The following is a 17,117-nucleotide window of genomic DNA, read 5'->3' as shown; positions in this document are numbered from 1 at the left end:
AAATAAAATTGTTCACGAAGCACGCATACGATAGCGTAACGTGAGCTGCATGTTCCCCGAGTGATTTACAACTTATAATGGCGTAGATAGCAGTTAGACATGGTTCAAAGGGCAATAAAACAATAAAATGTTATTATAAATAGATATACAATGTTATGAACTTAGAGCTACTTAGGATAAACAAATGTAGTTTCAGGTTACAATCTACTTTCTAGTCATACTAGAAAGAAATGAAGGTTAATTTAGGTTTATTTTGATTTTATTTGGTGGTTATGAGGTCGGTCGAATTGACCGATCCAGTTTTGAGATTAGGGTAGAGAAAGTAACATATAAACTATAAGGATTTAGTGAAAAAATGTATGAAATGCATTTAGGAGGTTTTAGGGATTATACAAAGGAAATTTGAGATTTTTGAGATGATGAAAAGTATTTTTAATTTTAACATGAAAATTACTTTGCACACAGACTATTCAAAACAAATACTCAATATATACATGGACAAAACTTTATTTTATTTTAGTAAAAGTACTTCACTAAGAAATATGACTTTTTGTATGTGAAAGACTTGTAATATTAACTGAAAGACTGCCAAATTTAGTGAAGATATACATATAGAGTTATAAGTATTAAATTTATGTCAACTTTAAACGAGTACAGAAGGTCACGTGACTTGGTCAAATCGGAAGAGTTAAAGAAGCTTTGTCTATTTTCTTATAAAATTAAAATAATCCATCAAATAACTCAAAGGATATTAAGCTCTCTAATACTAGAATCTATACTGATTTTTAATGTTAACTAAACCAATAATATTTTTAAAGTGGTATAATCCACACACCTTGTGTTGGTATTTCAATAGGAGCACTCTTATCGATATTTCCTGATGTTGCAGTCTCTCCATTAAGATAAGCCAGAAGATCCTAAAGATAAAATGGTATGTTCACAATGTCTTTATTAATAAACAGTACCTTAAATAGTTTCAAAAACTCTACATTGACAATTTTAAGTGTTTTGGTTTCTATAGTAATTATGTCCAAAAAAAAATAGAAATTAGCATCTTTGTTCTTTTTCCAAACCTAATTTCCAATTTACTTTAAAATACTGTTCCCATATGTTTCCCTTACTATGCACACATATATATTAATCTTTTCTTAACTAACCAAGACACATGTAGCATTAGTTTTGTAACACAAAAGAAATACTGAACTGCCTAATCAGAAATAAGACCTATTATATTTTGTCAATAGCACTCATTTTCTTTACTCTTGTTCCAAAAGTTTTGTTACTTTATTAGACAGATAGAAATAAAAATATTTTTAACTTGCTTGAAAGCATGCAGGTTTAATCTGAGACAAGAAAAAATATATTTTGGTTGGTTTTCACAATTTTCCAAATTCCAAACTACTTGGCATTTTCATTCTAATTTATACTTTTTTTCATGCCACTTCCACATTGAGAATATATATATATATATATAATGTTACATTTAATACTTGTGAAAAATCAATATTTTCTCATTAAACTCTATTATATACATGTCTAACATTGTATAAAATAGCTGCATAATTGCTATCTAATTCGGTGAAACTCTGATGAAACATTTGAAATTAATTTTATGTTAATACAAGTGTGATATAGAGCAACAAAAACAGGGATTTAGGACTAAAGCTGAAACATGATAGTGTTATTGTACTCTTTGGAGTTGTAAAGTAATTTGAGTGGTAAGGTAATCGTATATACAGTTCAAATGTACGCATATCACTGAATCCCAGAGAAAATTGTATCAATCTCATGTTTCTGTCATGGAAATGACATTTTAAAGTACACCCAGTACCAAGAAACTCAGTTTATTAACACTGACTGATAGTTGACATGGAATAAGTGGATGTCTTAAAAACAAGTTTTACCCTATCAAGAAATACATCACAGTGATATATGGTAAACCAAAAGTGTAATTATCAAAGCCAGAAAAAATAATAATCACAGAATATTTTTGGAAATTAAAATACATGTGTGTGTGTGTATTAAGTAAAGTACTGTATCTATGTCATATTCACAAAATTTATAGGAGACCTGATGTCATTAAACTGTATTATTATTATTACATACCATGCATTCTACTTAATTAGAAAGTACTGTTATCAATTGAATAAGAAAACAATATTTAAGCTATTTTTGTTGCAATCAGTAAAATTAGTGTAATTCCATATCTTCCAAGGCCTGGAAAATAGGTATACCATATTCCATGTTTTTCCAGGATTCCTACTCACTGTAGGAACCCTGTTTTGAAGTTCATTATGTACTTTTCAACTGTTTAGGCCTTGTCTGACAATAGAAATTCATACATTATTTTCTTAAACCCAACATTAACTTACTTATATTTGATTAAATCTTAAATCTTTATTAGAACAATACAGTCTAGTCACTCAACAGCTCTGCTTAATCACAAAGATGGTGTAACTGCAATGAACCACTGTGTTCTTGGATTACTTCCAATGTCAACTTTTAACTTTTAATTAACAGTGTTTCTTTACTACCTTAGATGTACAACTGGTGATATCTTATTTTTCTCTACTAAAAGCATGCCTTCTCTTACTTTAATGATATGGATAACACTATAGATATCCCTTTCTTTTCTAAAATCTTCATGCTTGTATGTTTTTTTAAGGAAAAGGAGAACTTCTGGTCAAAAAGTTACCATTTTAGGCACAATATAACTGAACTACAAGGTTAGGGGTTTTATCCCGTGTAATCATGTACAACGAAGATGTCCATGAGCAAGGTGATTGGTTATGCAAATTGTTAACATATACTGTAAACAACCCTATATGATTTTCACAGCAATTTCTTGAAACAATTTTCAACTGTATTAGCTACAACACTGTTGTGGTTAAACCACGATGTTAGTTTGTTTTTAATACTATGTTGTAATAACATATTACTAAAAACAAACTAACATAATAGTTCATCCTAACCTGATGCTTAATTTATGATATTTTCTTTGAATGAGCTAACAAATATTTGCATAATGTTTATGTATTTTTCCTGTCTGATAAAAATGTTAAGACTGAAGAAGGGAGAACCTTTACAATAAATGAGAAAATAAATAAAACTTGGATTACAACAGTGTGAAATCCAATGGTTTAAATGAAGTTCAGATGTTCTATAAAACCAAAAGTGTTGAAGTTTATCAATTATAATTAATTTATTATTCTTAAATGACATCATATTGTTACAAATGAAGATTTTTTTTTTGCTACAAGCTACATTCAACTGACAAAACGAAACAATGTCCACATGAAAACTGTCTAGGTATGAACAAGTTTTAACATGTTAAAACAGAAAAAAAATTTTTTTGTAAAGAGATTTATAAAATTCAGGTACATGAGTAAGAAACAACATTTTCATGGGCTTGTTGGCCAAGCAATAATTTTTATGCTTGATGCAATAAATAAAATAAATTTGACAGTATCTTCACAAAATGTTTGACAAGTAAATTACTGTATAGAAAATTTAAAATTTTATCAATGGTAAAAATAACTACAAATGCTTAATAGGTGTATATACTGTTTTCAGTGCACTAAATAGTCTTTGGCCCATACTCATCATATATTGTTATACAACAAACAAGGTGGTCTTGTTTAAAAGACATGGTTAACAGATAAACGCAATGACAAACATGCTGTCCATAAATAAATATTGTTGGATCTTAACACTTACCAGACAATGCAAGAAAACAAAACATACAAAAACAAGAAATTTTTAATCACAGCAAATATTTATGGAAAACTAACAAGAATCAAAAAACTATTTCTCACCTTACGATCTGGGCGTCTTACAACAGGTATGGACTCGGCCTGAAGGAGAAATAAATCTAACATTTCAACTTGTTTCTAATATTTTTCTGGAGTTGTAAGGTACACAATTCAATAAAATAAGCATGAATAAAAGTGAATACAGTGAAATTAGTCATAGCCTTAAATCTTTCTGAAATTACTATTCTGTATCTATTTATCAAAGAGCAGAAAAGCTACTTCAAATGTATGCACTTGCAGGAAAAAAGGCTCCGACTTTTCTTAACATTAGTTGACATTGTTGTTGCACTTTAAAAACACATTTCAAAATGAAGTGACTTCCACTAGGCATTGAAGTCATTCTAACAGAACTGAGCTTTCACTTAAAATTATACTGTGAAGTAACTATATGTCACTTAAAATTCTGTACCACAGTTTAGGTCTGATGATACATTTTACTTAATCACAATACCTAGTAATATGAGAAACCCAGCCCATTTTTTATCTTCTATGACTTTAACATTGCATCTTTCTTCATTTTAGTCCTGCTGTGTTATGAGATCATAAACATTATTCATAAAGCTTTCTAATTCCATTGTAATGATAAAAAGACCTGCATTGGGAGAAGACTCTTGAGAATTTTTTACATTTTACTTATTAACAAATACAAATTATACATAAAGGTGTGAACCAAAATATAAGAGCAAAGCTTCAAAAACAAAATTATTTCTCAAAAAATATTTCATAAATTGTTTTGGTACTACTTTGAATAGATAGAGGTAGGAGTATAGAAGTAGTAGTGATTGTGTGTAGTTAGTTGGAATTGTGAAACCATAGAAACTGTTACTAAGAGTTACAAAAAGGACAATAAAGTCAGTACGAGGTATTAAATTATGAAAGACTATGGAGTAAATTGCATTTCTATAGTAACAGGAGAGAGTATAATTAGTATAAGATTTTAATTTAAAAAGTACATTGGAAAAACTTTAACTTCATTATTGAAAATGTTTAATATATTTAACTTATACAAGGAGTATTGTGTGTTTGTACATTTGGAAAATATATCTATTTCATTTATTCATGTTTAGTTGAAAAACAGTATCTGAATGTTTTTGTTATAGATGCTTTGTAAAATTATATCCTGAATAGTGATCTTTGAAGTTGCAAAACCAGTCAAAGAAATTAATAAAGGAGAGAAAAAAAACAGAAGGATATAATACTTCAATAGTACATTATTTGTATCCACATGTGAAAATTATTTGTAGCAACGTAAGCAAAATATATTCAATTAACTATACTGATGACCAGGTTGATTTTTAGTTCTGCTTTAAGTACATACTTATCCTAATAAGAAATTTTTACATGCACACACTTATACGTTTCATATACTATCAGAGCCAGACCTGCTTCTGAGTTACTCATTTCTCAACAATAAATAAAAACAACAGAGGAACACTTACTGCAGCTTGTCTGACATATACTGGATGGGACAAGTGGACATTTTTCAAAAGAAAAAGTAAACATTCTAAAGTGTAGTATTCTTTTGGGGTGCCATCTTTTCCAGATCTACATAAAAAAATATACAAGTAGAAATTAGGAAACAAAAGTAATATAAAAAAAATCTCAGCTATTTTATATCAAGCTGATATTTTAAAAACAGTTTCAAAAACCCTACACCCAAATATGGTTAAATTTTATAAATCAATACTGTAGCAGTAGTTCCCAACATTTTTCACTCCATGGACTGAGTACGTAAGCATATAACTAATCATATAACGTATTAAAAAAATCTCAGCTACTTTATATCAAGCTGATATTTTAACAACAGTTTCAAAAACCCTACACCCAAATATGGTTAAATTTTATAAATCAACACTGTAGCAGTAGTTCCCAACCTTTTTCACTCCATGGACTGAGTACATAAGCATATAACGTATTAAAAAAATCTCAGCTATTTTATATCAAGCTGATATTTTAATAAGAGTTTAAAAAACCCTACACCAAATATGGTTAAATTTTATAAATCAACACTGTAGCAGTAGTTCCCAACATTCTTCACTCCATGGACTGAGTACGTAAGCATATAACGTATTAAAAAAATCTCAGCTATTTTATATCAAGCTGATATTTTAACAACAGCTTCAAAAAACAACACCCAAATATGGTTAAATTTTATAAATCAATACTGTAGCAGTACTTCCCAACATTTTTCACACCATGGACTGAGTACATAAGCATATAACGTTGTTTTAGTCAAGTTGCGTAGCGTCAATTTTTTGGGGTTATCGTTACAGGGAAGATAAAAGTACCAAATATTGCACGAAGCTTCTTTTAGTGATACTGATCAATTTCAGAAAAGGAGCCACCATAAGGTAAATCACATTTCCGTATAATTCACCAAATCTAAAATGGCCAACCCTCAACATTTATGTTCCTTCAAAAAGTTGTATACACGTGCTGACAGAAACAAACCCTAATTGTTTATATTCAATGAATGAATAAAATTAAAACAGAAGATCATTCATCTGCATTACTATGTTAGTTTATCATATATATCAGTAGTAACAAGACCACTCAGAGATTACAAACCTTTCCCAATATTGATGTGATTAGTTGATATCATATATCGGGACCATAAAGCAACACATAAGCTCAAACTTTCAAATGGACTGTAACCAAATAGATCACTAATATCATTTTGTATACTGTACAAAATTAACAATTCTATTTTGCCCAAAAAATGACAAAAAACATATGTATAATATGGCTACCATATGCTTTCACTCCATTCAGGACATAATTATTAGTGAACATCTGGATAAATGATTCATTTATTGAATATACAATCCTACTGAGACAAGAAGTGACATGCTCATGTCATAAGACAATTGCAGAAATAGATAATATCATTACATCCCATCCTGTGTAATTTGTGTATTCATTGTCTAATAACATGTTAATGTCTCATTTACTGCATTTGTAATTGCAGAGTGGTGAACAATTAAGACTTGCTTTGCCACATTTACAGTTCACACAGTTGCCTTTGCAGGAACACTTTATAAACTCCATACACATCTTTGAGACCTCTGGAATCCTTATTCACACTGGTGTCCATGATCCTGATGCCTTTTTCCATGTAAAGTCGATTGGCGATAGAAGCACTTTGTGGAATGGATGCTGTTTGTCTATCTCCCGGCTTGGTACATCATATGGCATAAGTGTTAAAGTAGTGCATTCTGGGTAGGTGGCAATCTCTCCATGGATAGATTCTTCAAACAAAATAGTTGCTTTCATGATTGGTTTACAGAGGATTGGGTACTGGTTCGGTCATACATAATAACAATAAGTCTCTCAATCTTCTTAAAATAATCTGACTGTTCACTCGGGATCTCAAACAGATGTGTGGCAAAAAATACTACTGTTGCAGTAAGAACGTGAGAGGTTTTCCAAGCCTGATATGCAGATTTCTTGCCCTTCCCTTTGTATGCTGATGTAGTATCACATCCGGTTATAGCATGAAATACTGATTGTGCTATTGATCTTTCTGGTCCTACGTTGGTATATATTGCATTGATACTGAAGAATCTATAATTTTTACCCACATCAAATGGGACCCAGATGTCAAACGAAGATTGAGTTACTTTGATGTGTTGGAACGTAACAACAAGGAAAACAACATCTGAGTCCACTTTACAAACTAAGACTAATTAATTTCTTTGTTCCCAGGAATATAATACATGGCTCACAATTTGAGTATCAGCTTCCCAATAGTTACTGTTTATCATATCTATGCTGCAGCCAACATGTAATACAGATTGGTCGGATGTGATATAAACAGATTTTGCTTGAGGACACCCAAGTAAATCCAGTTTTAAAGCAAGAAAAGTGAACAATTCCCTCTTGTTCTCCAAATCCCTGAGGAAATCCACCCAATTACCTGGAATCTTTGATTGACCTGAAACCTTTCTGCATACACCTTTTCCTCTTTTCTCATGTGTACAGTCTTTCAAACTATCAGGAATGTAAGTGTCCCACACAACATCTATTCTTGTTGTGTCATCCAGTTGTTTTGCGAAGTAAAGTATGAAGACCTTTTCTTCATACTCATCAAAAGTCGTAATCCTGACAGATGGTAGGATGTTGACTATAACAACACCTTCCAAGACCTTACCATTGAAGTGTTCTGGAAGCTCAAGATGTTTGGCCTGGTCTACAACGTATAACAACAACTATTTACAGCAATGTGGAGGAGGGTTGTTATCTCTGGTTGGGTTTGTTATCATTAAAATAAAGGAAAAAAACCTATATAAAAATAGAGTCTAATCATTGTCTTATTAAATTAAATTCATTCTAGACACTCAATATTTGTTTTGTCAACACATGTATACCACCTTAATGGGGAATCAATATTGTTTGGCAGCCATTTTGGCTTTGGTGAATTATATGGAAATGCAAGATACCTCACGATGGCTCCTGTTTTAAAATTGCTTAGAATCACTGAAAGAAGCTTCATGTCAAATTTGGTGCCATCCTGCAATGATTAAGTCATTAAGCAACCTGACTATTTCCTGACTTCCACAGACGTGCCATTGGGAACAATTGATTTACAATTTATACTTGCCAAGTTGTTAGTTTTTCATTTAAATCTTCCAATAAAATACTAAATTAAGTTTTAAATGAAAACTCAGGAAGTCAAAATAAGTTTATGGTTAAGGCTGAGGCTTAATGACTAAAAGAATATTTTTTTATCATGGTTGGAGCAATCCAAAAGGAATGATCTCATTTGTTTCACATTTGCTTACATTAACCAAACTATTTTTAGGATGCACTACATACTACATAAAAATCAAACCAAACTCAACTTTGTTTCCATTGAATGTACAAAAAAAACAAAACACAAAAAAACATTATTCTTCCTGTGTCTAATAACAACTGTATAATTATTTTCCCTGTCTCTTTTATGATTTTTCAAATTTCTGGCCAAGAACACAAGTAATATCAATAACAATTAAATACATTCTATTATTATCATCTCACAGACTGACAGAACTAGTAGTTACAGCCTGCAAAGTAACAGTCTACTAGTTGAATGTGATTTTATTTCTGTATCAAATAAGTTTAAATATACAAAATGTATCATTCTTTTGCTAACTGCTATATCATTTTTCTTCATATAATTCACTTTCAAAACTGAAATCAGCATTTTTAACATAAAAATGGAATTTAAATACATACTTAACCATGGATGGATATAATGTGTGTATAATACTTCAATGCTATGCCCATCAACTATTTTTTTCCTGTCATTCTCATTATATTATTTCTGGTCCCCCGCTGGGACAGCAGTAAGTTTACGGATTTACAATGCTAAAATCAGGGGTTCAAATCCCCACAGCAGATAGCCCAATATGGCTTTGCTATAAGAAAACACATATTATTTTTGTCACACAGCTCCTAACTTCTCATTTTCAAAACTCCCAAGATTTTCAATGCACTATAAGCAACAGAAAGTGCTCATATTTAAGCAAGTGCTTAATATGACATCTAATTGGTGCTGCTTGAAAACCATTATTACAAAGGTAGCCAGATGTGGGATGATTGAGTTAGAAGTTTCCAAACAGATACTTTTCTATTCAATTTCCGCTGTAATATTATATGGTAGATTTCATGCACATTACTTCTGGATAACCAAGTACAAGAATATATCACGAGACAAGTCTGGAAGTGGATAAAAAACAGCATCCAGTTTGAGCCGAGAATGGAGGAATAACAACAAAATACCCTGAAATTTTTTAAATTACCACTTAAAGTAAAGAAATGGCAGAAAAGGCAAAAATCCCAACAGGCAATATCAGACTTGGTACATTGAGAACCATGTGACCCACGATCCTTTTAAATAGTAACGTGGGTTCTCCAAGATATTTACAAACTGATACAACTGGAGGTCTTGGTGTTTCAACAATTTAGTCACCAAATAATATATTATGAAAAATGTTTTCTAGTTCTTGACAAATCTTGAAGCTGGCACAAGCAAATTAATAATACTTTTATAGCACGAGTAGTATTTTAGAAACATTGCACCATAAATTATATTACATTCTTGTTGGTTAAATGGATGTTTTCATGTCAGATTTTTAAAATAAAAATGTAGTACTGATGATAATATTAAATGAAAGTATAGTCTGATAGCATTACAGGAGAAACAAATCTTAAGTCAACCAAAGAAAACTGGAAGAGTAACCAATATAGAAGATGAAATTGTAAATTTCACAGACATACTCCAAAGGTTAAAATTGGTTCATTTTCTGAGTACTTTTTAACCTTCTCTCCATCATAAAAAATGTAGGACTAGGGTACACAAATATAAATTTTGGCAGAGTAGGAGTCATCTTCAGCTAAGACAGTTATATTTTTCTAACAGGGTGGCTGGCCTTTGAAATTGGTGGACTTCAAATGTTTTGGAGGCAGTAAATTTAAGAGTTTAAGAAAAAGCTTGATAAGTATATAAATTGTAAGAGCTGGCTTTAAGATTTTTTTTATATTAATTTATCAATAATTTTAGTTTAGTTTAGAGGACGGAATAGCCAAGATGGGCCAACAGGTCCCATGTTGTCCCAAAACAATATGTTATATATTATAAAATAATTATACTTTGAAAGTTGTGAAACAAGCCATATGATATTTATGCATTTAGGTTTAAACAAGTCTGAAAAGTTTTCACCAGTGAATATTCTAAAAGCTAGTTATATTTTTTCCCTTAAATGGTTTTATTACTAATACTTTTTCCTCATTTGCATTTGTTATATCACCCATAAATTAACATTTTCCTAAACTGAAAATGTATTTTTGATAGACACCTCTATATCTCTCACTCATCTGGCTAAGAGATTTGCTTGCATTCCACTAGGCTTGAGCTAACTCCCATCTAAAATTCACCTGATTAATGTTAACTGAACTGGTGCACAATGATGTCATGTGACAAAAGTCCTCCACCAATAGGAGAACAACACAACCTCCATGCACAGAAGCACTCAAGGTGCATTGGATGTGGGGAGGTCAGGTGAAAATGTATGTTGAGGTGAGTGTCTATCAGAAATACATTTTTGGATTAGGAAAACATTAACTTCCAAGATGATACCTCACCTTCTCACACAGAATAGCTAGAATCCCACAATGAATTGATGGAGGGGCTGGTGCAAATTTAAACCCAGATGAGCTCCCTTCAGAAAGTGTCCAAAAGGAAAGCCTATGGAGTGTGACACCCAATGGCATGGGTTCCACAAGGACACACTCAAGGAAGACCTCATCTTGTCTCGATCAAGGTATACTCTTCACCTGGAATGAAAAGGGGGAGAAGCAAATAAGTACTAAGTGTCAAAAGGATGGGTGGAATAAGAAAATGACCATCCAAGCACTTACTCACAAGTGGTCAGCAATCCAATAAATGTAATGTGGTTAAGGCTTGACCAGATCATACAAGTGTGCTCCCTCAGCTCAACGGAACAGACACAGGCTGCAGGAGGAAAGCAAACTAACTGTTTGTGGGGTGATCTGTACATCACTGACAGTATCACCACCACTCTACTTCTCACTGTATTGTGCTAAGCCAAATCAGTGAGAAACTCTCCAAGGTCCATCACCCTAATAGCTAGGAACTTGTAAATGGCAAGGGTCTCCCATGCTCCATTTGAACAAGATAATTCACACTGGGGAGAAATGGAGAAGTGTCCAATCACCATCAGATGCCTAGTGGAAAGATCTTTTACTAGAGACAGTGTAAAGGGTGACTGCAAAACCCTATTTTGAAAAGCCAACAAACATAAGCCAAAGAAGTAGGCAGTCACTTCACTGGTGCCAATTTTTTCCATTATAGTACATGAAAATGTACGGTCTGGATTGGGTAACTGAGTAATATTGTATACCATGAGGTTACCTCTAGTGGTCTTGCAGAACATCCCATCTCAACAGTAGGCAATGTTAGAGCCAGGGTGGATGGTTTGAGAACATTTTATTTCCCTTGGCCTGATGCAGATTTCGGGAAATATGCATACCCTGGAAGGCAACACCAGCCACCTGGTAGGGTTCTGTTAGATAGAAAAGGAGAGTAAAAGAAAATATACTTACCCATCTCAAAGATGGAAGGTTAATTGAAGAATGGAGACTGGAGGGAGATCAAACAGCCATATGATGAAGATAATGAGTGAAAAATGTGTAGGGAGTTGTCCACATGCCTGCCTTGAGGAGCTCAACCAAGGACCAGTGAAGATGAGATGCAAGAGAATGAGACAGGTAACAAATCTAATACAACAAAACATGAAAGAGTCTGCTAGCATTAACATACAGGAAAGTATACACCAACCAGAGGAGTTTACAGACCCATCAGGTAAGGGTAGAAAATGAGAGGTCCCTGAATGAAGAGGGGTCCCAGGGTAGAAACAGGTGATGGCAGTGACCCCGCAAGGGAGAAGTTCGTGCCAAGTAGCATCAAACAGTCCGAAACAGACACAGAAGCCAATATGGGTCTGAACAAGCATAGAAGCAAAAGATAGGAGAGAAAGAACAGTCACTTTCCCAACTGGATGAATAACTAGTCTGATTAGAGGAATAAATAATTGGGAGAAGAATTATGATCAATGATATCTGAATGACAGCAACCATTGGCAAGAAGTGTAAGAAGCTCAAATGGAGTATGGGTGAGAGGTATGCAACACCATATTAAGATCCCAATCAGGCATGGTGAGGGGGTTGAAGAAGGAAGGATCAGAACAGAGAGACAGGGGAAGCAAACATCCTATGGTAATGGGAAGGATGAAAGATAGTGGATAAGGGTGTACAATAGCCAGCAATGATGGAGACTAACAATCCATGGTCAAAGATGTGGCACAGTAAGATGGCCACAAGGAAGAAAGAAAGCAACAGGTAGACCAAGAATCTCTTGGTAACTAAACATTCCAAAGCTCACAGGCAAAGAGGAAAAGGTTAAGCCTGAGTGAAATGAGTGTTGAAAAACACCCAGATCTACTAAGTACTGCATTGGCATGAGAAAGGATTTGGAAAGCTTGACAATCCATCTCAATTGAGCAGTCTCCTGCAAAAGAAGGGAGGTGGAGAGAAGAGCACCTCATAAAAAGAGCCAAGTAGAAGCCAATCATCCATGTAAAAATGGAATCTCAGCCCCAGTTCATGAAGATAATGAGCAAAGGCCCTCATGACTTGATTGAAAACATAAGGGGCTGAAGCTGTGCTGAAGGGAAGAGCATGGAATTAAAAGACTAAATTCTATTGGACAAATCATAGAAAACATCTGGAGGACAGAGCAATGAGGATATGTAGAAAGATGTCTGACACACTGACCCTGGTCATCGACAAACCTGGTGAAAATGACCACCAGAGAAAAAGGAAATTCTCCATCCAGAGTCATGGAACAACCAGAAACTGGTTTAGAGATGGAGGTTGATAACTGGATGCCAGTCCCTAGTCTACCTAGGGACCACAAAGAAAAGAGATTAAAAACCAGGAGATTGGGGGGGGGGGAACACTTGAATGCTTATTTGGCCCAAAGATCAGAGACAGCATCCTTGAAATGTAGAAAATAGATTGGGTCAGAGGGATGAGAAAAAGAAATGGGAAGAGGGAAAAGAAGATAAATGGAATGAACAGGGGCACATGAAGACCAAGGAAGCATTAGATCAATGACGTGAAGGAAACACTTAAAACCATGAGCTAACAATGGCTAAAATGTCACACCTTACCCCGGAAAGACATTTTAATCTACCGTGATACTGAAAAGCATATGTTATTGAAATATTACTATTATGATTTCTTTCTTTTTTTTTATTAATTCAAGGTTGTTCAGCTTAGTGAATTAGTGTCACAACTCAGGAAAATAAATAACTAATCAAAATTAGTGTTTCCCATTATTACAACTATCAAAATAATTGAAACATTTAATAATGTCATCTTCATTTTCCCTGCATACATGCATTTGTATTGATTTTTGGGACAGGGTAAAAAAATAAAGAAAATGTCCATGACACTATGATGCAGTCTAATGAATACTCACTTTGAAACTGGTAAAAGATTCAATTTTCACCACTTAAATCAAGTTTTTATCATTATGTAATATTAAACTCTCAGAAGCCATCCTCTAGTCTAATAATCAGGCTGATTGCCTATTACAGTTCATCTTCAAAGATATAACAAGTAACAGTTGAGGATCAATTATCGACCACCTTAGCATTTCTGTTTATTACTATTTTTGATTATTCCAACTATTCAAATCTCACGTAAAAAAATAAATTAGTTGAATGTAACTGACTAATGAATCCAACAATTAGTTGATTATCAAATTCCATTAATTGCTTAGCTCTATTCTCTATCATTAAAACATTTTCATTTTTTAATTATAAGAGGGAAGCCAATTGGTCACATATAATAGTCAGAATTGTCTTCCATTAGACATAATCACTCAGTATAATCTAGCATTTAATTGTCTTATATCCTATCACGCATTATTTACCACCTTATTTTGTTCCTAAAAGACTGTAATAGAAGTAAATCACCTGCTGTTCACAAGACAAACCATACACTCTACTGCCAAATGATTACTTCTTGTGCATTTGATTTAGCATTCAATTTGTTATTTATACCAATAACAATTTCTTCTCAAATTAAATGCTTTTTATGAATGAGCCTTGCAATTGAATCAATATTCCAAAATTGAGTTGGTTACAATAGATGAATGTAAAACAAAGGATCAACCAACTTTATTCATGGATATCACAAACATGTACTTTTGTATTCCTTCATTAAAATTACTTGTTTCCATTTTTTACTATTATTTTCAATTTTATAAATTACTCATCTTTAATTTCAATTAGTAAGTTGAAAAACTTGAAACCTTATTACTATTCTACTTGTATTTGTATACTACAACACAATTATTATCAAAAGTAAATGGTTTAAGCTTACATTATTTTATTAAAGGTTCCAGCTGGAAGAATAAGTAGGAAGTAAGACTGAAGTTCCCTTTATTTATAATTTGCAACTACTTATCAAAAGTATGGGAAACTAATATGTCTTTAATATATGAACTAATTTCATGATTAGTAATATTGAGGCCTGCAGTTGAGGGATACAGAAGGTTCTCCTGACCTACATAACAAACAATCTAGTTAAAAATTAAAAACATTAGTCATTTGCTGGTAGTGACTACTGCGACATAAAATCCATGTAATGTTTTACTTTTGCATCAATCACCTAATTTGACACAAAAACCCTTTGACCACAAATAAATGTTTCTCACCTGAATGAAGAAAAATGATACATAAATCATAAATGAATATTTCTGTCCCTTGCGTATATGTGGGAAGGAAAATCCATCATTTCTCTGTCTTTTTAATTTAACATAAAACAATTCTTACTTTAAACCTTTTTAATTGCTTTCTTTTATGGAGACTATTATTATAAATTTAAAATATTAAATCTTTCTCTCACTGTTCATTGTCATACATCTGATATCTTGTCTAATGGCAGCATTATTTCAGTGGAAAAAAAACAAAACTATCATACATACATATTTTGAATTCAGTATTACTTATTCGAAGAAACTTTCATAAAACTTAGAAGTTGTTTTTATAAGGAGAAATATTCGATTGAAATGATTTGCAAGTGAGTTGTGTGTTGTATTACATTGGAAAGAAAGAAATTAAAAATTTTCTTTCCCACACACACAAGGGATAGAAATACTCATTTATGATTTATGTATCATTTTTCTTCATTCAGGTTCAACACATTTGTTTGATATAAAATGAAAAGAAACATTGATCATTTTATGTTTTTATCGCTAGTGTAGCGATACACTGTTAATAGCAATGCTACTACTACTAGTATTACTGCTAATACTATGCCTACAATTCAGTTTGTTTAAATGTTTAAAACACTGAATCTTCTTAGTATAGCAGATGGTACAGATATGTATGTGTAGGATTTATAAATAACAGTAGTAGTAATACTTGAAGCATATAGTATAAACTTACTTTTAACGCCTAACATCGTACTTTAGTTAATAATATTACTACTACTAGTACTAACAATAGTTTATTACTATTATTAATACTAGTATAATAGCATTAGCAGTAATGAGTAGCATTAGAATAGAAATTAGTATGGCAGATTCTTACTAAAATAAACTTTACACAACTACAAGTTATATCAAGTTTTAACCATGTTAATCCAACTCATAATTTGAATTTAGGCCTAATTCAGACTTTGATTACCTTAGCCGTTTAAGTTTGACCAATTATATTTTTATCTATATATTACTGTGTGAGTGTATCAGTATCAGTGATACCGATAGTATTGGTATATCAAATGTATGATCGGTATCATGGATAAAATTAAAAAGAAGTTTTATAAATATTCAGAGAATTCACGAAAGTTAAATGATATACTTACCCCCAAATCAAATAGTTGGTATTCACGGTTTTAGGCCACGAATATTCTCCAAATATTATTTGACCAGTTCTCTCTATTATTTCTTTTTTGTTCACATTGTACTGACGTAACAAACTCAAAGGGTCAGCCATTTTATTTCAACCGTAAAACGACACTTCCCAGAGAATTATGGGAATGGACACGCACGTAGGTACAACATGAAAAAAAGAAAAAAAAAAGAGGACTAGCAGATAATATGTTGAATTTGTTCCTATGCGGAAATACGTCATCAATATGGCGGAAAAATTTTTGGGGCTTAAAACTGTCTCCCCAGACTATTGAGATTTTCAATGTATTAATTGTATTAAATTAATTAGAATAATACCGTTATCGTTACACAGTAGCAAAACAATGTTAGGATCTATTACTGTAAAACTTGTTTGTTTGTAGTTAAGCACAAAGCTACACAATGGGCTCTCTGTGCTCTGCCCACCACAAGTATCGAAACCCGGTTTTTAGTGTTATAAGTCCGCAGACATACCGCTGAGCCAGTGGGGGCGTGAAACAACATATTGAATTATTAATACTAGCTTAGGCCCATGTTTGTTTGTCTTGTTTATTATTATTAAAGACATCATCCCCTCGTACTTACATTGGGTGGTAAAGGGATAATATGATGAAGGTAGAAGTAATGAAGGAGAAAAGAAAAGAAAAACAATTTAAATAAATAACTAAATTAAATACATATATAAGATTGCATAGGTCGTCAACTATGTTGTGGTAAGTTTTACTTCTAGGAAAGGGATTAACAGGGTAACTCCAACAAACGTGAACTCTCCACCTGGCTTAGCCAGAGAGAAACAGCGATGCATACAATTTAATTACAGCTCC

The 17,117-nt window shown here is 32.5% G+C and overlaps 1 protein-coding gene across 1 annotated transcript in view; it reads right to left on the bottom strand.

Moving 5' to 3' along the window:
• The window catches only part of LOC106462363 (parafibromin-like), a 39,573-nt gene extending 23,153 nt beyond the window's left edge, over positions 1-16,420 (bottom strand). Inside the window, exons 1-4 of the mRNA XM_013922279.2 lie at positions 16,248-16,420; positions 5,252-5,357; positions 3,816-3,854; positions 836-917 (exon numbers count right to left, since the gene is read on the bottom strand). Of these exons, the coding sequence (XP_013777733.1) occupies positions 836-917; positions 3,816-3,854; positions 5,252-5,357; positions 16,248-16,378 (358 nt within the window). The 5' untranslated portion in view covers positions 16,379-16,420. The remainder of the gene's footprint in view (positions 1-835; positions 918-3,815; positions 3,855-5,251; positions 5,358-16,247) is intronic.
• Between the last annotated feature and the right edge of the window lie 697 nt (positions 16,421-17,117).

This window comes from Limulus polyphemus, unplaced genomic scaffold, assembly GCF_000517525.1.
Source record: "Limulus polyphemus unplaced genomic scaffold, Limulus_polyphemus-2.1.2 Scaffold1151, whole genome shotgun sequence".
Classification (NCBI taxonomy): Eukaryota; Metazoa; Arthropoda; class Merostomata; order Xiphosura; family Limulidae; genus Limulus; species Limulus polyphemus.
Note: the sequence above shows the minus strand (reverse complement) of the source record. Positions and strands in the feature narration are given on the sequence as shown.